This window comes from Mycetomoellerius zeteki, unplaced genomic scaffold (genome assembly GCF_001594055.1).
Source record: "Mycetomoellerius zeteki isolate Tzet28-1 unplaced genomic scaffold, Tzet1.0 scaffold20, whole genome shotgun sequence".
In the NCBI taxonomy this organism is placed as follows: domain Eukaryota; kingdom Metazoa; phylum Arthropoda; class Insecta; order Hymenoptera; family Formicidae; genus Mycetomoellerius; species Mycetomoellerius zeteki.
Genome location: NW_017256957.1, coordinates 422,885 through 448,638, shown reverse-complemented (window position 1 = coordinate 448,638; position 25,754 = coordinate 422,885). Strand labels below are relative to the sequence as shown.

General features: G+C 34.4%; 2 protein-coding genes and 1 long non-coding RNA gene across 8 annotated transcripts; 1 reads left to right on the top strand and 2 right to left on the bottom strand.

Annotated features, from left to right (window-relative positions):
* The first annotated feature begins 135 nt into the window (after positions 1 to 135).
* On the top strand, positions 136 to 11,969 carry mon2 (Mon2 homolog, regulator of endosome-to-Golgi trafficking). Of its 4 annotated transcripts, none has more exons than XM_018447358.1 (15): positions 136 to 764; positions 3,834 to 3,965; positions 4,056 to 4,238; positions 4,324 to 4,560; positions 4,679 to 4,804; positions 4,950 to 5,147; positions 5,223 to 5,469; positions 5,643 to 5,790; positions 7,340 to 7,582; positions 7,671 to 7,957; positions 8,040 to 10,371; positions 10,458 to 10,642; positions 10,734 to 10,977; positions 11,113 to 11,195; positions 11,285 to 11,969. In XM_018447358.1, the coding sequence occupies exons 1-15, from the start codon at positions 639 to 641 to the stop codon at positions 11,452 to 11,454; spliced, it is 4,941 nt and encodes a 1,646-aa protein (XP_018302860.1). In that variant the 5' UTR covers positions 136 to 638; the 3' UTR covers positions 11,455 to 11,969. The 4 variants fall into 4 exon arrangements, with proteins under 4 accessions (XP_018302860.1, XP_018302861.1, XP_018302859.1 ...); XM_018447359.1 differs by having other exon boundaries at positions 5,640 to 5,790; positions 11,119 to 11,195; XM_018447357.1 differs by having other exon boundaries at positions 5,640 to 5,790.
* A 267-nt stretch (positions 11,970 to 12,236) lies between these two features.
* LOC108722326 (uncharacterized) lies at positions 12,237 to 13,921 on the bottom strand. The gene is made up of 3 exons (XR_001936605.1): positions 13,739 to 13,921; positions 13,287 to 13,601; positions 12,237 to 13,194 (listed from the first exon to the last, which is right to left on the bottom strand). It is a non-coding gene; the product is annotated as an uncharacterized lncRNA (long non-coding RNA).
* A 1,736-nt stretch (positions 13,922 to 15,657) lies between these two features.
* Gat-a (GABA neurotransmitter transporter-1A) lies at positions 15,658 to 24,949 on the bottom strand. Of its 3 annotated transcripts, none has more exons than XM_018447361.1 (9): positions 24,624 to 24,949; positions 21,298 to 21,582; positions 20,719 to 21,019; positions 20,396 to 20,582; positions 17,558 to 17,825; positions 16,834 to 17,208; positions 16,276 to 16,578; positions 15,893 to 16,060; positions 15,694 to 15,783 (listed from the first exon to the last, which is right to left on the bottom strand). In XM_018447361.1, exons 2-9 carry the CDS (start codon positions 21,448 to 21,450, stop codon positions 15,694 to 15,696), a joined length of 1,845 nt encoding a protein of 614 aa, XP_018302863.1. In that variant the 5' UTR covers positions 21,451 to 21,582; positions 24,624 to 24,949. The 3 variants fall into 3 exon arrangements, with proteins under 3 accessions (XP_018302865.1, XP_018302863.1, XP_018302864.1); XM_018447362.1 differs by lacking the exon at positions 24,624 to 24,949 and adding an exon at positions 21,993 to 22,019; XM_018447363.1 differs by lacking the exon at positions 24,624 to 24,949 and having other exon boundaries at positions 15,658 to 15,783; positions 21,298 to 21,450.
* Positions 24,950 to 25,754: the final 805 nt, after the last annotated feature.

Here is a 25,754-nt window from a genome sequence, read left to right as displayed (position 1 = left end):
AGCGCCACATTGTCCAATATCAGAACCACCAATCCAGTTTCTGTCTGGGTTTGAGTGGCTCGTGAAAATGTGCCTTTACCAGCCTTTACTTCTCGGTGGAAACTAGACCAGTGACAACTGGTGACAATGCAAGCTGCAGTAGCGCTGTTGCATACGTGGTTTGCGAGTTGTGTCAATAGTGTTGAATCGTGTCAAATTGTGTGTTGATTGGTGTCAATTGTGTTAGCATTTGGGAGACTCGTAGTTGCGCCAGGTTGTAGCTACATGAATTTTGTGTTGTATTGATCTTCACTGGAATTGGCATTATCTAAAGAAGCGTGAATTTTGGGCAGACAAGCGAGAACAACGTCGCGGTCTGCGCGTGGTTTACGAGTGTCCGCGACGACCCGCCCGATGTGATCCGCGAGCGCGACGAGCTTGAAAAGGCGACTCTCCGATGGACCATCGCTGCCTGTTCGCTATCATCGTCACCGACCAGCGGCGTGGCAAAGCGTGTTAATTCGAAATTCGGTCATCATCCGACGACTGAACACTCGTGGCGCTTAGCCTCCAGTCCGGTAGCTGTCATCGAGCTGTCATGCCCCCGCATCTGGAAGTCGTACTGATCTAGAGAAACAAGAGCAACGGTGGCATTGTCAATGATGGCGAGCGCCGCCGCTGTTGGCAGCAATCCGGAGAACGCCTCTAAGTTCCTGGAGGTCCTCCAGTCGGATCTCAAAGTACTTGCTTCGGAGACTAAGAAGAAGTACCCTCAAATCAAAGAGGTATGTAACCGTGAGACCATTTGTTATATCCTAGGCTACGTTCAGAAATACCATCTGACCGCCTCCCTCATCCCTATGTATCATTTTATTCCTATTCATTGAACGTTAAACAAGGATAAAATGATACATAGAGGCATTTGAGTGTTTCTGAACATAGTCCTACTATTAGTTGGACCGTGAAACTGGAAGCTTCCATTTAGAGGTCTTGATTAAGTTTCTTTTCTCTTTGAAGATTAAGCTACGACTCGGAAACAAGTTAGAAATCTGTATAACTATATAACTTGCCAGGGCTATGCAAAAGATTTTCGGGGTCCTAGTGCAAAGGTAAGGATAGGGGCCTTTATTTTCATAAATTTAGTAACTGTACTAAGAAATGAAAGTTACTTGTTACACCGTTACTGTTATTTTTTTTTTGTAGACCGGGAACGTAGTAACCAATGAATTTAACAATTACTGTTATCGTTACTTTTTATATTTTGTACTTATTTGTAATACAATTTCCATGTATTCAATCTTTAATTTTTAATTAGTACTCATAGGCTGATATTTATAGTTCATTCTTATTTCAAAATCATCTTAAGTAACATCTTAAGATGCTAATATGGCCGGTATCTGTAGTCAATTCTTACATTTGAGATTGTCTTAAGTACAGTTTTAAGGATAGTCTCACAAAGTGTAAGATAAAAATTCCAACTTCATTATTATGAAGAATTAGATCTATAACAAAAGTGAAGTAAGGGGCTGCGCACAATGAAAGGAATAGGAAACAGGGAATATAGAATAAGAATTTTAACCTATCAGAAATCATGTATTGTGGAATACACAGTTTCTGATAGATTGGAATTCTTATTCTCTGTTCCCTAACAGGTCAGTGCAGACATTTCTGTTATCAAATATTTTTTCCCTTTATCAAGATCCTTGTTTGTTTTTCTTATCAAGATCTGATTTATGATGGAAGTATCTAATTTCGTTATTTAGTTGTTTTATTGTAAAATACTTTATTAGAAAATATATTAAATTATTTTTGTGAAATCGTACCTGCAAACACTTTTGAAAAGATCATGCATTATATCGCAAGTTATATTAATCGAACAATTGAAATAAGAGATTTCATTGAATATACATTTCATTCTGAAACATCTTTCGAATAATTTTGAGTAGTACATAATAAATCTTAATAATAAACAAAGTGATATAAGGCTCCAATATTTAATAATAGTACAAAAATAAAACGTCAATGTGAGCCAGAAAGATGTAATTTGTGAAATTAATTATTTCTTAAAAGAAATTTACAAAGAAATTTACAAAGAAATTTACAAACGTTTCGACAATATGATTTTGTCCTCTTCAAGTGTCTTTATCTCAGAGGTTATTTACAATAATAATGCCTCTCAGTTGTCTTTCGCACTTCTTGTCTTCTCATTTATGTTTTATACTTTGACACGATCAGATCACTTTCCACGCTTAAGAATTTCGTTTACCTGTTCTCAAGTAAGTTTCTACTGCTTATTGTAATTGATTTTCGATTCGGTTTAATACTTCATGTATGTTATTATTTTACTCAGTGACTGCCATCATTGTTTGAGTATCAATACTACAGACGTAGAGAACAGTATTATTAATAGCGATATACCGTATGTGATTTCCATTTTTTATTTTAACGTTGACAAAATTGTTGACAGAATTATTAATCCGTTTTTTACCTTTGACACTTGAAGAGGACAAAATCATATTGCCGAAACGTTTGTAAATTTCTTTGTAAATTTTTCTTTTAAGAAATAATTAATTTCACAAATTACATCTTGTGCTGGCTCACATTGGCGTTTTATTTTTATATTATAATAAATCTTCTTCCGAAATTGCGAAACGTGATGTGAAATATCACATTATAAGGTCTAAATAAATTGTTTATTATTGTTTATAAACGCTGTCTAAAAAATGCGTATATTCCTACATATCGCTTATTGCGGAGAATATACTAATACTAAGGCCTCGGTGCTCTAAAGACTTAGGACTTTTGCATGGAATACTAAAGATTCAGATTTGATTCTCGGATAATATTTTTCGCAATAAATTTATGTACAGATTTTCAGTACATTAAGATCTCATTTAAAATGGTGTCAATTAAGCATCAAATTATTAAATTGCTTATCAATTTAATTTGTGATATTACTATAGTAGTTCAGTTGCGTTTCTAAGTCCGAAAAATCATTCGGCGCGCAATTCAAGGGACTACAAATGTGATATATAAATTCACATGGAATTATTTAAAGCAGTAAGACCCAATTTCGACCGTTATAGGCGTTATTTCTTTTTTACTTGTCGTTTATATTATACAGTCTTAACGAATCGTTTATTATTTTTCCAATTGTACCAACTATTCCGATATAATAACGTTACGATAAATATGCCAATGGAGGGAGTCAACCCCCATGAGTTTGACCTTGGCGTATGTTATCAAGATCATGATTCTGAAATTCTGAGTGACTTCCAACATTTGTCGCTCGTTATTCGTTAAAAAGTTATTAACAAAAAAGTTTAAAAAATAACGTATTATTTCTGTTACATACAATATTAAGAATTATCCTTCATTCTCCCTTATGTAATGACTTTGCGAAGCAAGATTTTTCTCATATCCCCCCTACCTAGGAGCGTCCGAATTATAACATTCAAGACTTATAACTCGAAAAGTGCTTCATGAAAAAAATTTTATTATAACATTTTGGAAAGCTCTCGAGATGTGCTACAAGAATATGCAATAAAAAATTGGAGGTTCCATTTAAAAAATTCATGTTGACCCTGACCTGACCTTGATAGTGCCCCCTATCCAAAATCCGTTATTTCCACGTTCTTTCCCCCAAGAAAACCTACAACTTTCATATAAAACTTTTTCTTGTATCACATCTCTCTTAGTTTCTGAGATATGGGGCTATTAAAATGCCCCACCCTGTATATCGTAACAATATTACCTGTAAAGTTTCAGCTCAGTCAGAGGAGTGTCTCATTTTGGGACAACACATCCTCGCTTTTTAAATTTATAGTGACTATTATACTATGTATTTGTTACAGTCATGCGAGGAAGGAATCACAAAGTTAAGAACAGCCTCAAATAACCCAGGGACACCAATATATTATATTGTAAATCAAATACTTTATCCTATAGTTCAAGGTTGTGAGAGTAAGGACATAAAAATCATCAAGGTATTAAAAGCTATGTTTACACATTATCTTTAAAAAGTAAAAAAGATCTTTTGTAATGTGTGCTACATAAATCTTTATGGTATTTTCTAGTTTTGCCTAAGCATGATGCAAAGGCTAATAACACAACAAGCAGTGGATCAGAAAGGTGCTCGATATATTACAGATGCTTTGTGGTTGTTAATGGAATCAGGTACAGAAGAAGTTAAAGTTTTGCAGACTGTAACATTATTACTTACAAGTAATGCTGTGGTACATGGAGATACTCTGGCAAGAGTAAGGATCCATTTATATATAAATTTTGTATCATTTTTTTCAATAATATTTTCATCATACTTTATTCAAAATTACATCTTTCCAGAATTTGGTGCTTTGTTTTCGGTTGCATTTCACAAAAGACTGTACAACGATAAATACAGCCGGTGCTACTGTAAGACAACTAGTGTCTTTGGTATTTGAAAGAGTAGTTGCCGAAGATGAGCAAAATTCTGATCAGCCAGAATCTGATGAAGTAAATTTAGAGGAATTGAAAATTCCAACGAATCAAGCGCCTAAAGGTCTCGGTCCTTGCGCTGCAGATGCATATTTAATGTTTCAGGTGTTTTGTTATTTATTGTAATACTTACGTAATTATGTAACTCTATAGAATATAATTAGGGTTTACTACTTTGTGTAAATTGTATACATTTGTATACATTGTTTACATTTGATTTTAGGATCTAGTACAATTGGTGAATGCTGATCAACCATATTGGCTAATAGGCATCACTGAAATGACAAGAACTTTTGGTTTGGAATTGCTAGAGTCGGTTTTAACAAACTTTTCATCAGTTTTCTTTAAAGTAAATGAGAAAATTTATATTTTTAAGAATAGGAAAATTATATTTTAATAGGATCTTTCTCTTTTATATATTTATATATGTATAATATAATTTATATCTTATAAAATTATAATTTTTATTATATTTATAAAAATATAATTTTTAGCATCTAGAATTTAGCTTCTTATTGAAGGAGAGAGTATGTGCACTTGTGATAAAACTGTTTTCGCCTAACATCAAGTATCGTAATTCAGTACCAGCGTCTTTGCAACAAGCTACACCTTTAGATAAACCTTATTTTCCTATTAGTATGAGGCTATTGCGAGTTGTGTCGATTTTAATACAGAAATATCATTCCTTATTGGTAAATATGTGGGAATTTATGCATGGTAATGATGTATATGAATTTATCAGCATAAGTGACACTCTGTTATTTTAGGTAACAGAATGTGAAATATTTTTATCCTTAATTGTAAAGTTTCTGGATCCTGATAAACCTACGTGGCAGAGAGCTTTAGCATTGGAAGTTTTGCACAAAATGACAGTTCAAGCAGATTTGCTGACAAACTTCTGTGAATGTTACGATTTGAAGCCACATGCTACAAATATTTTTCAAGATATTGTTAATAGTTTAGGTGCATATGTACATAGCCTTTTTGTAAATCCGCACATGATGAGTCAGACAGGTATAGATATATTACATTGCGTCTTGAATGATTATAAAATTAATGTGTTAGCTGTTGTACTTTTAATAGGTTTTTTATTTCAAATTTTTGGCAAAGTATTACATTTTTATTATCATCTAAAGTGTGTATATATTTTTCTGGGATGCTGTACTACAATTCTTTGTTTTTAGCAGCAAGTACAACTATACCTCAAAGCACAGGTGCACCATTATTCACAGGATCTGTCGGGCCTGGCGTATCGCCTCAACCCGGTTTTTATTCACGCGGTATTTGGTTACCAGTTGTAGCAACATTTACAAGCGGACAAGCTAAGCCAACTTAGTAAGCATTATAATGTTAATAATAATAATGTCAGGGTCATTATAGCCCAGCAAACGAGAACGGATTGGATTGGATAAATCCGTATGAATCAAGTTTTCGAATCCGCGTTATCCGCGAAAAAGATATTGAATTTTGTAGAGACTGAATACACTGAATCCGTTTCTATACGTCTAGATAAATATAATAATGTGAACTCTAGTGGATTCATATAGATTCAGAAATGAAATGCTAGTCTGTGATCCCAGAAAATGATTTATCGTTGGAAAGCATGCACTAAGATGATCACAGATATATGAATCGTTTCTTCCAGAATGAGCCCTAGTACTATACACAGAATATACATTACAGATTCACGATAACAGGATGACTCCCGGGTATAACCTGCACTGTCGTGGCCAGGATTATGTCTAGAAATTACCTTGTCGTTGTGGATCCGCAATGTTACACATTCTGTATTTTTTTTCTGTATATCACCGGGGTTTTTGTTTGGGAGGCAACGACTTATTTATAATCACCACAGTGCGTGCTTTTCGACGATATCACTTGCCGAGATCAGTGACTAGCAGTTGATGGATCTCCCATATCAGATAAATTCAGTACTGCAAGTTAAATTCAAATTAGTTGCACGTTCATTGCGTTGAATTTAACGTGCAGTATTGAAGAATTGGTATACCAATACATAATTACGGATTTAACCGGGTTAGTCGCATGTTTCATTTCTATGCACATTGAGTGAGATACAGAAAGTAAATAACTAAATCCATAATTATTGATTCAAGCGGATTACGGATAGAAAACGGATTTAAAACATTCAAAAACTTGATTCGACACCACCTCAATGAATAATTTTCAACATTTTTCAATAATTTCTCGTTTGCTGGGAGATTATCATGATAGAAAAATACAAAGTTGAACTTAAATTTTGTAACTATGTAACTATTTAATTGATTTGAAGATTTCTTTTTTGAAAATGTTATATAACTCTTATATTTTAAATATATGTAAATTAATTAGATAATATAATAAAATCTAATTAAATATGAAAAAATTATTAATATGTTAATAATTACTTTATATTATAATAATATGGAGTCATTTGTGAGGGGACATTGAGAATTGTGATATTGAATACAAAACTACATTACAAATAATCATGATCAGTTCGTTATTAAAGAATGATAGATTAAACATTTCAAAATGATCAAAAATATTAATTTTCTTAAAAATAATTTTATTTATTTGTCGGATACTATTACATGAGAAAAAAACTGTCTATATCTTCAAATTGGTCAAAAGCAATTACAGTCTTAGTACAAGCTAAGCATAGCTTTTTTATAAAATAATAAATTTAAATATTAAATAATTTTTTAAAATTTTGTCTTATTTCTCCAAAAAGAGTATAATAAGTAAAAAATAAGAGTACGCTGTTTTCTGACCTCGAAAAGAGTACATATACTCTTAAAAGAGTACGTTTGGTAATCCTAATAGTGACCCTATATTTTTTTCATGATAATGGCATTAAAGATTGATGATAACATGATTATTCTAGTTTGGAAATGTTGGACAAGGTCGAACCGCCACAAATACCGATCGGTTATGGCATCAGCATAGCTTATGCATGTTTATTAGACATCATAAGATCGATCGCATTGGCTATAAATGGATTAAAAGACGATAATAATGAAAATCAGATCTATCAGCCGAGTGAATCCGAACAAAAGCTTCATGTGCAATTACTGAACTCTAGTTGGTGCGGTTTATTGGCAGCTCTCAGCCCGTTAATAGATGCCAGGTTAATAGATGCCAGCAGTCATAAATTATTATTGTATGTAATAGACAAAAAATATGGAGTGAATACAAACGTATCTGTGAATTTGCAGCACGGACGAATCGGCAACAGAAAATGTTTTAAAAGCAATTCAAACTTTCGCGTCTCTTTGCGGTCAATTAGATTTGCAAGCGCCACGCGATGCTTTTATTACTGCGATATGTAAAGCATCTCTACCACCTAATTATGCTTTGACTGTACTGTACAATGCACCTCAAGGTATACCAATCGCGAGACAGCAAGATTCGACTCAATACAATTTAACAATAGGCGAGCCTGATTATAGGCAACAAGTAGTAGCCGTTGGTACGCCACTACCAACGGCATCTTTACCAATTGGTAAGACAGTAATTCGCTCATAATTAATCATATCCATCTTACTATTATGCGATTAATCTTTTATCATATTGATTATATTCAGGTGCTCATCAAGGTCCCGTCATGTTGACTGCGAAAAATCTGCAATGCATGCGAGCACTATTATCATTAGCCCATTGTCACGGTAGCATACTTGGTAGCGCATGGCATTTGGTACTTACTACTCTTCAACATCTTGTTTGGATACTTGGTTTAAAACCTTCTACTGGCGGATCGTTGAAAGCTGGAAGAACCGCAGCTGATCCAAACGCCGTGTTAACAAACGCGGTTATGGCGGATCTACCTGTACTCAGCGCTATGCTTAGTAGATTATTTGAGAGCAGTCAGCACCTTGATGACGTTGCCTTGCATCATTTGATAGATGCTCTGTGTAAACTGAGCCATGAGGCTATGGAACTAGCGTATTCTAATCGTGAACCTTCCCTGTTTGCGGTTGCTAAACTTCTAGAGACAGGTTTAGTAAACTTATCACGTGTAGAAGTGCTTTGGAGACCATTAACAAATCATTTATTGGAAGTATGTCAGCATCCGCACATTCGTATGAGAGAATGGGGCGTAGAAGCAATTACGTATCTTGTCAAGATGGCTCTTCAGCATAAATATCCGCAACCACTTCGCGATAATCAGAAGTTACAAACATTACTATTAGGACCATTGTCCGAGTTATCATCCGTACGTCATGGAGATGTTAGACAGCGACAGTTAGAATGCGTTTTGCAAGTACTTCATGGTGCTGGAGAGACATTATACCATGGTTGGCCTTTAGTCCTCGGTATTATAGGAGCAGTTTCCGATCATCATGGGGAAGCTTTAGTGCGCATAGCTTTTCAATGTTTACAATTGGTTGTAACCGATTTTTTACCGGTTATGCCTTGGCGATGTCTTCCACTATGCGTCGATACAGCTGCTAAATTTGGATCGCAGACACAAGAATTAAATATTTCACTTACAGCTGTTGGTCTAATGTGGAACATAAGTGACTATTTCTATCAGAACCAAGAGAAATTGTGTATTTGCTTGCGTGGGGATTCGTCATCGGTATTTCCCGATTTTCCTGGTACGACAAACATGCCGTCGTTTGATAAACTCTGGATGTGTCTCTATGCAAGATTGGGAGATTTATGCGTCGATTCGCGACCCGCTGTACGTAAATCAGCAAGTCAAACCCTATTCTCAACCATATCTGCACATGGTAGCCTTCTGCATCAACCTACGTGGCAAGCTGTGCTCTGGCAAGTATTATTTCCACTGTTAGATAAAGTAAGAAGCTTATCAAATTCAGCTAGCAGCGAAAAAGTCGACACCAGTGGAAACATACTTATTCATCACAGTAGAAATACAGCACAAAAGCAATGGGCGGAAACGCAAGTTTTAACGTTAAGCGGCGTAGCTAGAGTATTTAATACAAAACGTCAACTGTTGCAAATGTTAGGAGACTTTCCAAGAGCATGGTCATTGCTCCTCGAATTTATCGAGAATTCTGCGCTTAGTAAAAACAATGAGGTATCATTAGCGGCACTGAAATCATTTCAAGAGATTCTCTTTCAACCAAAAGGAAGCGACAACGCTGAAGTGATTCAGTCAAGTGATTCGGAAGGCTTATGGACAGTGACATGGCGCGTATGGCTCAATATTGGGATGGAGAGTACTGCACCACCGCAAGAAGGTGACACCGATCCTTACGTACCGTCCCAGGCATTCCTAACTGCACTCATGCATATATTCCCAGGCGTTTTCCAGCACATAAGAAACAAGTTTATTGGCCCTGATCTACAAAAATTATGTATTGTCCTGAAGAATGCAGTGGCCGTTCCAGTACACGGTGAATCAACGCCGTACATCTTGCCATCGATGCCCGATGTAGTTCTCACTCATTTACAAGATGAAGTGTTACATTCTATGGAGCTTCTGCAAAAAGAAGCATTAAACGGCCCTGACAATTTGCGCACAATGATTGTACTGATATTTCTTCAGTTGCTGAGCTTCTCGAAGCTGGCGTGCGAAGCCCCAACATATGGTAAAATACCCACGAAACATATCTCTCAGGTAAGAGGTGTGTCCGCTGACTGGATCACGATGAATTACGTTCCATTTGGCGAGAAAGCTCTGTCGATGGTAGTGAATTTATACCAGAAGACTGCGCATGAAATGGCCGTAATCGATGGTCAGGTGTTGAAGTATATTGTAGAAGCGCTACACGTACCATTAGCCATGAAATATGCATGTCCATCCGCGACCACATGGAAACTGGCCGTGACTAGTCTTTTAGCTGTCTTGCACACTGGGCTACCGCTTGCCAGAAAATATCCCGAGCAATTCCAGAACATGTGGCTTGAGCTCGCGAGCACGCTGGACGATTTCTTGTTTCCTAAAAGGTAAATTGTTGTCTCTGATGAGTCGACAGCGGATTCTTTATCTTATTATTTTGACAACATAAATGAATTTGGTCGGTCAATTTCAGTGTACTGAATGTAGAACGAGGGGTAGAAGAGATTCAGGCTGACGAGGCGGTGGATTGTCAGGTTATGGAATTGCTGAGAGACGAAGTATTACCGCATTCTCAGCATATACCTCATCAATTTATACTGAGAGTCGTTATGCTATTAAATAAAGGTTCTATACATTCGGCCACCACAGCAAATATCGGTACATATAATATAATATATAAACTTTTTACAAAAACTCTTCTTGTATTAAATATTTCTTCAAGAGAGGGTATTATCTTTTTCTTTCACAGAAAATGGAGCAGAAACAAAACTACGGGAAGAATTCGCGAAAACTTGCTTCGAGACTTTATTACAATTTTCTCTGTTAGATGGATTGGACAACGATACGGAAAATAGTCCTAAAAAGAGTTCGGAAAGTGACGAAGGTGGAATTGCTGGGCGTTTGGCAGTTACGGCTCTTCTGCACAGATTTCAAGAGGTTCTACGGCGTTATATTGAAAGCGAGAGACGGAATGGAAAGTGCCCCTTGCCTAGGTAATAGTGTCGAAACCTTTCAACAAATTGTAAATAATTTAATGTTATTTTAGTAGATCTTTTACTTTGATAAATATTTTATATCCGAGAAATGCACGTTTTATTTTAAGTACTTATTATAGAAACCTTTTCTAGGTACAGGTTGTCGGAAATATCGTTTGTTCTGAAAGCCGTTGCCACTCTCGTAATATCGCTCAAAAAAGCACCTCCCAATAAAGGTACATTTTTATTTCTCATTTATTTTATATAAGATAATATCGCGTTTATACGTATTTAACATATTAATAAACCATTGTTTACACTTTAGTTGAAAGATCAGTATGGGAGCAGCTGATTGGATTATATCCATGCTTAGTAGAATGCACGATTGCGACTACTTCTGGTCAAGTGTCCAGATCCTTGCGAGAGGCTCTGTTACAATATCACGATTTATTACGGGCACCGATTCATAGTACGCCAACCCCTAATGGCGTTTGACCAATACATTCTTTTCTTTTCACTACGGATTTGCACTAAAAGTTGAAGTATAGGGTGAATAATTTTTTTGTGTAACGTTTTGATGCGTTACAAAATAAATGTGAGAGTAACGATTTCCCCTGATGTAATACAAGGTGTATTCGGAGAGATGCTATTAGCGCTATCGTGTCATTCTATCTTTGTTTTATGTCTAATAAACGATAAAGATAGAACGATGTAGGCCATGTTCGTATATTAGTACAGTATAGTATACACAACGGGAACTATACTTTCAGTACTGGCAGCAACTGGCAGTAATATACGAACACGGCCATAGATAGCGCTCTAATAGCGTCTCCCTGAACACATCTATAGAAGAATAATAAGTTTGCCACATAATTACGCTCTATTGGTAGAAATATCATGTTAATTCCTTTGTTATTAGTGTGATTTCAGTTGCATACAATATCTCTCTCTCTCTCTCTCTCTCTCTCTCTCTCTCTCTCCCCCCCCGTCTCCTTCCCCCTGTCTCTTTCTCTCTCACTCTCTCATCATGAGATATACACATTATTTTTACGACGTTGAAGTACAAAAATCAAAATAGAGACTTTAGATTGACGCGCTCTCATCATGAGAATTTTATATAAATTTGTATAATTTTTGTTGTTTTTGACTTTGTGATTATATCAGGAAGAATAATAAAGAAAAATCTTTTTACAAGATTTCTCTAATAGACAGCACAATAGCGATGTGAGAAATTTTCATTGCGTTTCGATTGTTATTTTAATTTATTTAAACTCGAGATAGTTATAAAGTAATAATAAATTAGAAATTGAAATATTTCCTGTTTGAGATACATGTGAAAGAGGATTTATTAATTAATACACATTATCCAGAGAGTGTAGAAATTGTGTTCTAATAGCGCAATTGTAGTTTGTTATTATTGTTCCGAGTATACAGGAGGAACGCTGTATATACATATATGCAGGGAATGTATAAGACAGCTTTTTTAATTGTAAATATTAATATAAGGTATGTATACTAACATGCAGATACAAGGCGATTTTATTAATATAGAACTTTATCATTTACTATTCTTATAAATTGCGTGGCATCGTAAATTATATTATCAAAATGTAAATAAATCTATACAGATTAAATACAGCTTTCTCTGAGCAGTTGTTATTTATATTTTTCCGTTTTAGATTCCACAATATGCTTGAATCATAAATGTTTATATACGTTTTTGGTCCTCTAAAAACTTGCCCAGATAAGATCGCATTACATTGAAATGCTTCGTCGCTAACAAAATAGCAAGGTGTTTCCTGATCACTTCCTGGGAGACGAGCTGTCCCTCTTGGCAAATTCAGCATACCTCCGTACACTGCTTTTCCGAAGGTCAATCTTAACAAAATTCCTTCATCGCTATCGAACAGCGTAAATCGATACCTAGCATCACAATTTATGCAGCCATCGATACGAAGCTAATTAAATGTCTTCTTGTAATTGAAGTGTATAGCTCCAGAGTTCGGAGGTGCCTGAATTGTCATGTACTTGCCATCGATCGCTCCAATACAATTTGGTAAATTCACAATCTTAAAAAATCTGAACAGATCTCTTTCCATTCGACTTCTGTCGGACATTTCATATAGATTGACATTAAAACATTTTCTATAACATGTTTCTTTGACAATCATATATATCAGCAGTGGACTTTCTGGCTCTAGAACAGACAGCATTTGGTCTCTGGTTGTCAAATATCTGTAACACATTAATACATTAGATTAATTTTTAGCTTGTTGAAACATAATTAATAAATTAAATATAATCTAACAGTTGAAACGGAAATGTACCTCAATGTTATTATGTGGTACTGTTCTGGTCATATCGATGGTTTGTTATACTCCTTTTTTCCAAATACGGACCCAATCAAAGTTCATCAAATGTAGGCACATCCATTCTTGTATATCGGAAGAAGAGATCCAAATCTTTTTTTAACTCTAAAAATAGAGTTGAGAAGTCGCCATACTCTGGATGTTTCTCCTCTGGGACGTACCCCCCATCGTCGATTTCTCCAACGCTTGCTCTTTTTGCCTTCCATGCAATGTACAATACTAGCATAGCTACTTGCATTGTACAGATAAGTGTCAATTGATCTTTCATCTTACCTAAATATAATTTGCGTGAAAATGTAATATATATAATATACATATAGAACAATATATGTATATAAATATATTTCAAAAGTATTTTCTCTGTAATATTTCAATTAAAAAAATGTTAAAACACTATAAAATATATTTACCAAAATTTGCTGACGAAAACTTGCTGAAAAAGTATTCAGTCAAAAACGATTTTGAACGTTTTGATATAATCGCAATTTGTTAACATTTGAAGCAGATGGAAGTGTAGACTACAATCTATCCGATTGGTTGACCTTTATTTCTTTCGCGGCGTTGTGCAATGAAGGCGACATGCGACAATTTATTATCGCTTATTTCTACATTATTCCTCTATCGCTGTTTCCAGGAAAAAATGTTTCATATATAATTATATAAAAAATTAACATTTTATATATAATTATATATGTTCATATATATAACATTTTTTTCCCATTCTTCTTATCGCTATTGCCTCATATTGTGTTTATAGGGCGCTTTATGCATATATTGCTTCAGTCGCATTAAACAAAGAAATATCGACTAATTAAGCACATTTAGGGCATAAGCGCAAAAATGACCGTAACTCTGAGTCGTGGAACGTAAATCGTAGTTGTAGGTTGACCAAAACGTTGACCTACGACTACGACTCGTGTTTCACGACTCAGTTACGACCATCTTTGTGCTGAAGCCCTAAGCTAGTCTACTGTTCTTTCTTATATTATTATGACAAAACATTATTATTGCGAATTCGGATTCAGTAATGCATTAAAAACTTTAAGAAATTACTTTTCTTTTCAAGACAGCATCATAAAGTTAAAATTTGTAACTCTGTATTATTGATACAAATCATTCCCAAATAGCGAAGATTTAGTCATATAGACTTTTAATATATATATATATATATGGATATTATGTCGTTGTATTTATCACTTACAATAATTCATGATTATAATGTTACATAAAAGAAACGTTCCGCATTACATTAATCGAAAATTAATAATATTAATAATAAAATAATAATAATGAAATTTATTACAATCTTCGAAAAGAAAGACGTAGCCATACTTTGTTCGCCAATTATGGCGTTAAATTGATGCGAAAGTATAGGTGTAAAAATAAATGCGAACGTGCATACGGCTATTTATGATATAAGTTTGATGAATGATATCGGGTATTACTACCATGTGAGAGCTGGTTGCACCGATACCATTTAGCACTAACTAACAATTAACTTAACTATCACTCACTGTGAATGTTATGAGCACGGCGATAGTCTGGCAATAAATTCGGCAACTATCTATAAAGAAATCACGTGTAACTTAGATCCTTAAAACTATCTTCAAAAAGAGGAGAATACTTGGTATCCTTTGCACAAACAGGATATTATTTTAGAATATAAATTAATCCAATAAATTAAGTTTTAAATAGCTTCACTGCAATGATGATGCAATCGGATATTCATTCCGATATATTGCGTTTAACCCTAAGATGAATTCGACAATTCAGCCAGAATATCGTGGTCGCGATCTTCTGCGTCACCTATTCTGCGGCAGTTATGATAGTTACACGATGACAAATAAATAATTTATGTACAAAGCCAGCGAAGATTTTTGTCGACTGGATGAAAGAGGGGAACCGAGGGCAGTGTCGGGTGTGTTCATTTCCGGCGTTTATTTAATTGCTGGCTCTCCGCTTCGCGTCAAATCGTGTTTTGAATGAAGAACGCTATATGTCGACGACTTATCGCAGCCGTGCGTGTTCTTTTACAGTAACCGTTAGCACAATATCCTATAAAAAAACGAGTATATTAAGAGAAATTAGCAAAATTAAGAATCGGTATAGGAAACATTTGAATTATTTCCCATCCCATTTCTATTTCCAAGTAGCTTTACTTTACTTTCATAAGCGAATAAAGAAAATAATCTTTAGAATTTTCATTAAAAAATTTGTTTAAGTCACTCCCCCGATTTTAAAGATTGGGAATTCATTACTTTAAATCCTTATTAATGCTTTGCAATTGACCAATTAATTACAAAATGATAGCAAACAATTGTATTATTGATTTAGGCGGGCTTGTGCACTGCCTATCGAAGCGAGATTATAGGGGCGTTAGCTCGACTGGTGGTTGACCCATCTTTGTTCGTAGAGTCGCAACGTCATCCTCTATCTGAATTAACAATTTGTATTTCTGCAAGAAAGAAATAGTTGTATATTAAATAAAATATATTTTAAATATATTTTATTTTTAATATAAACTTCCTCTCAATAAATTTCTTCTCCAATTTGTTTATACTTACTGTCCTATTATCGCCTGTTGTAGTCATCCAGGCATAAACCATATATCCAGGTATGCATAGCATGGAAGATAGCGCTGTAAACCAACCTAACACATGCGACCACCACGGGTATTCATAATCTAAATACTTTATAGGTGTCCACTGAACCAGATTGAAGACAAATACCCCCTAATTACAAATTAAATGATATATATTATATAATTATGTAATTATGTATAATATATATATTATGTATATAAAAGTTTCTGAATTATAAGTATTTAAAGTTAGCAAATCATAGTCTGAAGTTTGCACATTAATTAAGATAATTACGGAGAAAGCAATCGGTTCAAATCATTTGACCCTTCTCAGATATACACAATAAATAAACGTATTGTACTTACAACGCAAATCATCGGGGTAGTCACTACCCAGCAAAATTTCCACCACATAAGGGGATAGTATCCGATCATATCGCGAAGGGCGTCATAAAATCGATTTACGCCAAACGCCCAACTGATTGATATGCACTCGAAAAATATAAGAAAGAGTAAGCAGAAGCCGGAGACAGCGTACGAATCAAGGATTTGGAAAACGTACATGCCACCTTGAGAAATACATGACAATCCGATGACATAGGACAGGGCGCACACGATGGCGATAAACAACTCCTTGCGACGTCGTAACAGCTGCGGCCATTCGTCCACCTGAAAAGAAATCGAACAATCTTAAAATTACAGTCGAAAATTAAATTAAATATTTTAAATTTTAAAAGACGTAATCTAAGGAGAAAAGTAAATCTATCCAATTCCTTAATTTTTTCTATTAATATTTATTTATTTTATTTCTTATATTTAAAAATATAAGTTTTCGAAATTTGATAACTTTATTAAGGATTAGGTGATACAAATAAGAAAATGTAAATATGAGAAACAAAATTGCCGTGCTTTTCAAGAGAATACCATAGCCGTAACGAAGCCTTCCATTGTGCAGAACTGGGAGTCAAGTCCAATAAGCAGCAGCATGAAGAAAAATAGGCATGACCAAAGTGGAGCACCCGGCAGTTGAAGAACAGCCGATGGATAAGCCAAGAAGGCCAATCCTGGTCCGGAAGCGGCTACTTCGGCAACCGGTTTCTGCTGCTCGTGCGCCATAAAACCAACCACCGAGAATATCACAAAACCCGCGAACATGCTAGTGGAAGAGTTAACCGAGCAAACGATTAGAGCGTCCTTGTAAACGTTGTTGGTGAATTTGTTGTAACTACCGAGAGCTACCAGGGTACCGAGTCCGAGACCGTACGAAAAAAAGATTTGTGTCACTGCATCGATCCATACCTACGAATTTTATTTTGTATGAATACATCAAAAACAGAATCTGGAATATTCTTAAAGTGTCCTTAGATTATTTTATTTCAAATGATATTATCAGAATTAGCTATTGAAAGATACCTTTTTTTTTTTACAGAACATGTTTTCAACACTCTGATAAACCTTCTTAATTTAATATTGTCCGTGTATGCAATACTTGAGGTTAGAATTAATTATAACTCAAGAGGAAATTGAATATCGATACAATCATACAATACTGGTCTGGTACCAACTACGCTACTATTATATAAAATAATTTATAGAATAGTCTTAAAAACAAAGCAGCTCCAAAAATTAATGAAAGAAAATAACTTACCTCGGATTCCCGTAGCTTAGACAAGTTTGGACTAATATAAAATCGAATGCCTTCCATAGCGCCGGGTAGTGTAATACCACGGATCAGAAGAACAGTGAGCAACACATATGGAAAGAGAGATGTAAAATAGACAACTTTGCCAGTCCACTTGACACCCTTCCAGATGCAAAAATAGCAAATTATCCACACCAATAACAATGTCCCCGCCAATTCCCATCGAATATTGCCCACGGACTCAATACCACCACTGATTTGTAAAGCTCGACGTCTGAAAAATTAGAGACAAAAATACAATTATGAATGATTAAAACTAAATAATGCAGAGACAGTAAGACTTTAAAAGTATTCTTTAAAAGTATTGTTCGTAGTTCGTACTAATGATGTTTTGGACCAAAAAGTTATGATTATATAAAAATTTTAATGATATCTTACTGCAGACATTATTTCATGTCATTACAGTATAATATAATATAATAATATAATATAATATTATATAATATTTTGATGTTTCGCTATACTTCATTTTATATCGATATTAAAATCTATAATGGAACTTTATAACCATCGTCGTAACGTCGATTTAAGATCTTCTTTTTCTATTGTTCGATATTAGTAAAAAAAGAAAATTAAATAATAATGTGAAACAAACGTAATACTCTTGACAATATATTAACACAAAATATTATTTTTATGCCATATGATTATTAACTGTTCTTTTTATTAAATAATAATTATAATTAAATAAATATCTCAGACAGCAGGTTTAATGTTTCCCTCTTCCCAAACATCCCTTAACAGAGTTTATATAAAGGGAGCTCCTCCTTCAGAGGAATAGCTCAGTATCAGTACGCTCCTCGCCCTGATGAAGTAAACAGCAAGGTTCACGAAACGTTGGCATTAGTAATGGATCACGACATGGCGATAAACCCATAAACCTTTTTATATTTAATAACCCTCTAAAGTAAACATCCATGGAAGCTTCAAAAGTATTGTTGCAATATATCACAATAATATTGTTACAATATATCACAGTAATATTGTTGCAGTATATCAGTATTAAACGGGAAGCACAGATTCTTACATAATGCATAATACATAAGACATAAGAAATTCAACTAATCAGAGTTCTTTATTTTATGGAAAGGAAGGACTCTTCGATTGATTCAATTTCTTATGCATTACGTGTTATGCGTTATGCAAGAGTCTGTGCTCCCCGCTTTATTGTGGCAATATAACGTCTTAAGTAGCAGAATGATTTATTCTAGCAGAAACATTTATAATTATTCAATCCCTCCCCGAATAGTACAATGGTGAATAGAAGTTTATAGAGAATTTATTTTAAAGAATACATATTGAATTAGAAAAATGAATATATGAAGAATTCTTGAAGAATTAATCACAAACAGTTCGTCTTGAAGTATTCCTCAAAAATTCATTATAATGAAACTGCGAGACTTAATATTTTGAATTTGAACCTGAGAATTCATAAGGAATTATAAGTATGAGCGCATGTGCGAGATGACGCGATATCTAGATGATTTTGCAGTCTCATCAGCTATGTGTAGCGTACGTGTATTATAATTATCAAATAAACAATCCATTAAGTATACAATATTATACCTCCGCATTAACGATATGATAAGGAAAGCAAATCCACATTTTATTGAATGGTAAGCACGGTTGAACTGTATTCATTTATTATATAAGTTTATACAAATTGCTATTTACATAATCTCGAAATAATCGCATGCGACAGGATTTGTTATCTTCACTGTTATTACATTCACGTTATTAAAAAATTACGTTAATTCCATAAAATTTCTTTCGTGACCAACTTTTTAATATAAATAAATAATGAACGATGGTAATAACTTTTAATTAGAATGTGAGTTATGATAGTTATTGTATTGACAATTAGTATTATTTTCTAATTAATATCATATGGAGCAATTCTTAAAATAACACACACATTAAAAATATTAATTCAATAATTTTTTTAAGAATTTATTAAAATGATTTAATATTCACAATAAAAATATTACATAATAAATATAATCATCAATTACCTCAAAGTGGTCCACTGAGGATAATTTTCATTTTTTATTTACATAAAAATTTCTAAACATTGCTCAATGTTATAAATATATGGGGAAAAATCTGGTACCAATAACTTTCATGGATTCTTTATAAAAAATTTCGAAAAAAATATAAAAATAGCTTCCACACATATTATAGAGAACCCTCTTGATATATTTCCACCACGGCTTTGTCAACGAGGATGTGTGTATTCACAGAGGTGAGTGATTTTTATGATATATATATAAAAAGTATTCATATATTATTCCAAACATTTCATTAATATTTGAGTACTCTATGATAGTTCTTCTGCTGTTCCGAAATATTCGGCACGATACAAATTGAACTTCTTATGAATAATTAGCTACCCATACAGCACAGAATTTGCAACAATATCGCTGCAATAACGCTGCAATATTACTGCAACATGCAATATTGCTGCAATGTTGCAGCATTATTGCAGCAACTTTTGTGCTGTAGGGGTAATCAGGATCAGTTCCGTACAATAGAAGTTAAGCAGTGCTAGATATATGGCTCGGGATAAGTAATTGCGGTGAACTTTTTTCCTTTTTAATCATATACGTATATGTTGTCATTTTATCATCGTGAGTATGATATGATTTGACATGAAACCTTGAAAATATCAATTAGTGATGTCAATAGTGGTTAATAAATGACAAAATTTAACGTCTAAACTAAATTTTTTGTGTCTGCTACTTGAAACGTACTCGAAAGTAAATGGAAAATTGTATTGATACTGACTCCCAAAACTCCTTCACAGGATCCGTAAGCTCCGATACTGTCACATTAATATGATTGAGTGTGCACATCTTGACGATGCTACCGTTCCTCGCCGAGATCTCGCTCCAGCAAAACAACGAGCTTCTGTCGTAAGGATTCACGCAATTCTTGGTGTTCCAATCATTGTTACAGCTTCCCCAAGGCAATTCTACGGGTTGTATAAGATAGACTTATTCAATAAAATTTTTAATTTTTGTTTTTCGTCATTATCATTAAATGAAAAATGTCCGAGATATTACAAGAAAGACAGAATTTTTCGGTGTAAATAAATTCAATGTGCTCACCACTGCGCATTGACATGAAAAAATAAAAAATCGCCCAGGCTAGAATAACGATGTAATAGACATTCATCCAACAGGACATGACAGCGGCGGCGTAACCGATGCCCTTAAAGAGTGGCGCTATTTTGAAAACTCCGAGGCCGCCTACCGTGAGCATTTGCCCGAGAGCCAATTCCATGAAAAACATGGGTATACCGGCCAGAAACAGTGTCAAGAAGTAGGGTATTAGGAAAGCACCACCGCCGTTTTTATAGCATAGGTATGGAAATCGCCAGACATTACCAAGACCGATTGCCAGGCCAACCTTAAAGAAACAATGAAGAAATGGTAAACATCAAAGCACAATTAGTGCTAATATCTTTGTACTTTTAAATGAATAATTGTTTTTTTTTTTTGGCATATTATTGTTCCTCTGTTTCAATTTGATATTCATAGAAATATATTTGAAAATTTAAAGGATTTTATCTTGTAAGATCGCTTTGCCCTGATGCTTTTTATCAATAATTATATTTGGCAACATTAATATATGCTTAAAAAAACTATGCATTGAGTAAAAGATTTGAATATATAATGATGCATTACCACACTGAGGATAAAATCCAGCTTGGTGCTCCATGTTCCACGATCTGGAAGAGGTTTCTTGTTGGATGTTGAACAAGTTAGATTTAACGTTGTCCTGCCGTTGTCAGTGTTTTCTGAATCAGCCACTTCAGGATCCCGTGATGCTTCTGTCATGATTAAAGCTTTCGTGATGAGCACACTCAGTGTTCTCTCGATATTCTCTGCTCGTGTATGCACTCCGGTTGATTATCGAGTGTATCAGTGTCGTTTCAAATGCGAAGATGATAAGGAGACATAACACAATATCTGCGAAACGAATTTCACAAGTTGCTTTCTCCAAAGTGATAGAATATGGACTGCGACATCCGTGTGTCAAATTAGTACACAAAAATAAATGAGATAGGAAGTGAAGACGTCCAGTCTTATCTCTTTTTAATTGACCGTGTAATGGGAGAGAGAAGGCCATCTTCACGCTCCCTCTCTTTCACTTTTGTTGATCATATTTGATACGGAGTCCATATTATATTTCTTTTGTTTTCTCGAAGATATACAACAAATCTTAAATAAAACTATGATATATTGCATGAAGAAGATTCGAAGAATTTCTTACTTTAAATCTGCGAATGTGCAAATAGAAACTTTTTCTACAACCAACGCTCTTTCTTCCTTTTTTACTTTTAAATTACGAAAACTTAATACAAGCTTTTTCAACTTACTGAAAGATGTTGAATAACTGTAACACGTAAAATATATTAGCGTCGAGATGCAATATTGAAATTCTCATCTTTTTCTCATCTTTTAAAAAGTTCTGACCACTATTCTTATTCTTTGTAAACTCCAGATATTCTTCTGTCACCAGGAAAATTTACGGAAAACGTTGAAAATCATACATTTGTGTCAAAAATAAATACTTTTAAATACCGAAAAAAGCCGATTGATAATAATGAGTATTAAAGTGGACTATTGAGAGAGCAATCGGTTAAGAGTATGCGTTTTTCTATTAGATAATTAAGCTATGCCCGTATGTGTCTCAATAATTAATTATTGAAAGGACTTCATCTAAATCGTAATGTGTTATGGCACTAAAATTAATTTTGTAATTGGGTCATTAATTGATAACATAAGTCATTTATTTTAAATACGAGGTCACGTCAATAAAAGAATTAATGAAGCTATTGGAAATGAATATTACAATGTAGTAATATGTTTGAATATGTATTTGAGAGAGACTGCCTAATTCAAACTAATTTAATGTATATTCAACGCATATTTACAAAAAAATTCCTTATCAGTATAATATATATGATTTTATTTACATTATATCTTTAAAATTATTATCTATAATAAAGAAGAATTTAAAGGAATAATTACAATTATTGCTGCCAATGCAATGATTTCAATTGTTCTATAGAAATACAAAACACTTCAGTTATGTTAGTTAATTCTATATACGTCTGTGAAATGTATTTAACATTAAATTAAATAAAAAATCAATATCAATACTTGAAAAATGTTAGTTTGCGTTAATTGTTTCAATTTAATTTCACAATTATTAATTGTTTTCAATGACGCTTCTCAAATTGATGCTAAAAGCATATCTTTAAAATTATTTCTAACAATCTACGTTTATATCAAACACTTTTCTCCAAACTGACAGCAAGTCACAATAAAATACTTGATTTAATTTCAATCAAACTTGAATCACAAACAAGAATTTCACTGAATCAACGGAGACTTGCGAAGAATTCCGCAAGAAAAGCAAGATATTCTCTGAGGTACGTAAAAGAAGGAGGGTGGACGGTGGCCCGTTGGTACGTTAAATACAAATGTCCGGCAGAGGGTCCATATAATAAATATCGCGATGGTACGTGTTTCCTTGCTCCTCCCTTCCCACCACCGTCACTCATCCCAGCTCCCTCTTCCTCTTCCACGCTCATAAAAAACAGCTATATTCTAATCAGCCGAGGATGTGGCGTTCCGCGTGTCGCACCGGAATTTTCATTGTCGTCACCTGTCATGAATCTTGTCTCGGCGGAAAGTGCCGCGAATTTTCTTTCTACACGAAATGTTATAACTGTTTTTACAGGAAGTACAGACATAGAGCAAAGTAATTATGAGCACGTGGCATATAAGACTTGACAGTTTTAAGTACCATAAATCATGCACCTTTGAAATGCTATACTTGAAAATTAATTTGTTTAATTCACATGATATCAGAATATTAAATTTTAAATCTTAATTTAAATCAAACATAATTAACTTAGACGCCTACGCTTACATCTATTTGTAATGTAATTGGATTGGTCTCGTAACTTATCATGTACTTGCTTCTGGTACATGTCTTATATCCGTGATCCGACGAATCATCTATTTATGTTCAATTTGCGCCAAAAATTTGCTTTTAAATGTTTTTTGCGGCTTCCAACTATCGTTTATACAATTTTAATTTTCATATTTAAGTCAGCTTTGAGGGAAACCAAAAACCATAGTTGAAACGTTTGCGATTTTTTTGTTCTAAGTAATTTTAAGCGGAGCGCCGAGTGGCTCGTCGCTCATCGTCAGTGCGATTGATTCGCGATTTGTGGATTCGGATTCGATCCCACTTGCGTCCCATATATGCGATTTTTCGCGTTCGCCGTTCGGATTTGGCGTTAAACTGTAGATTCCCTCGAGTGTTGAGAGAACTCTGTAGAGTGAAATCCTACTACTATCAGATTGAAAAAACATAAGCAAGCTTCTGTCCCCGAAGAAGCTATAAAAGCAAATTGATACGTATGGTACTATGATCCTTAATGCAACATACAATATGCGAAGTAAGCTTGGTTTAAGAAGTAAGAGTAAGAAATTGATCAATCACAGTCGATTATTCTTTTCGCAATCGACTGTGATTAGTCAATTTCTTACTCTTACTTCTTAAATCAAGCTTACTTCGCATATTGCAGACGACCCTTAAGGGGTCGGAAAACCAAACAGGGAAAACAAAAGAAGTGATTTTAAGTAATAAACCTATTATTTGAGTGCGTCAACACCTGAAGACTCTTATCAGCTATTTGACCTGTCTTTCTCAAATTAATACAATAAACTATTAATTAATACAATAAACTATTTTAATATTATATCAGTTTCGTTAAACTAATCACTTTAGTTAGATCGTTTAATAGGTTATTGTTAGTTTTAACTATTTTTTACGGCACATATATCATAACTTTATAAAATTTGATTTTTATTGAAAATAAATCTACAAATCAAATGTCACTAATTATTTACTAATTACTCAGTATTTGCAGTGATCATTTCTACTTAAACTCAATATCTTTATTATGTTGATTCCCAAACGGTATACGAACCTTTTTAAATCCGGTGATGGAACCTTCAGTGAACCTCTCTATCCTGGAGATAGTCGCGAATGAATCACTGCAAAATAGTTTGGTTTTACCTTAATGTCGACGAGCAGAATAAGTCTGATTTGTTTTTACACACTGCACTTCCTGGGCACTCTTGATAGACGCACGAAATATATTTTTTTACTCGCCGCCGGAGTAGTAGTATTGTATCGTCCATGCAACTTTGACGATGAAAATCTTCGGTAATCGATGGAACTTGAGTTGATCAAATCGCTAAATTAATTTTCAGTTCTCCATAACAAGTGGCCTGATCGATCCCGAAATCAAAACTAATTTATCAATCACGAAATCTCAGCTCTTTGAAAAACCACTCGAGAGACAATTTTCAAATGCGATCTGCACCGATCACGATCGTGTGTTTGTGTTTGCCTGCCGTAGGTGCACTGGTTTGGAGAACACGACACGAGTATCACGGAGAGATGGAGAAGAATAATTCTTTGCGTTGCAAACGCAAACGTATTCGCGAGATACTATGTAATCGGTCTGCGATCGGTCCAGTCTTCACAGATCTTCCGTACACACCGTGCCAACTGGCAGTAACTGAAATCGTCGCGTACAGGAAGAAAATCCGTGGGTTCCCCCTTTTTTCTTTTCCCCCGCCCGTGATCTACCACGCACCCTTACGCTCTCCGCCACTCCTGTCAACGTTATTTGCCGATATGTTGAAGAGTGAGAGAGAGAAAAAGCAAATGAGAGAAAGGGGGTCATGCCAAGATCGCAACGGTATATCATCATTAAGTTGATATTTATCTACTTCCCTATCCCTCTCTTTTACTCCCTCTTCCGCGTGCTCGTAACTATATTCTTTCTTTCGGTTTCCTAATTTCGCCTTTCTGCTTTCGGCAAAAACTTATACAGACCTTACACATTTAATACCGCTGTAAGTATATTAACGAATGCCGACAATATTATTGATCGTTTAAATATTGATGGATTGATGTAGAAGATAATAGTGAGCCAAATTTCTTTATTCTCGAGCATCAACATCTTCCACCATATTTTGATGCTCAAGAATAAAAAATTCAGATCATCATTAATAATATTGTCATATTCATTGGTATTGACAGAATTATT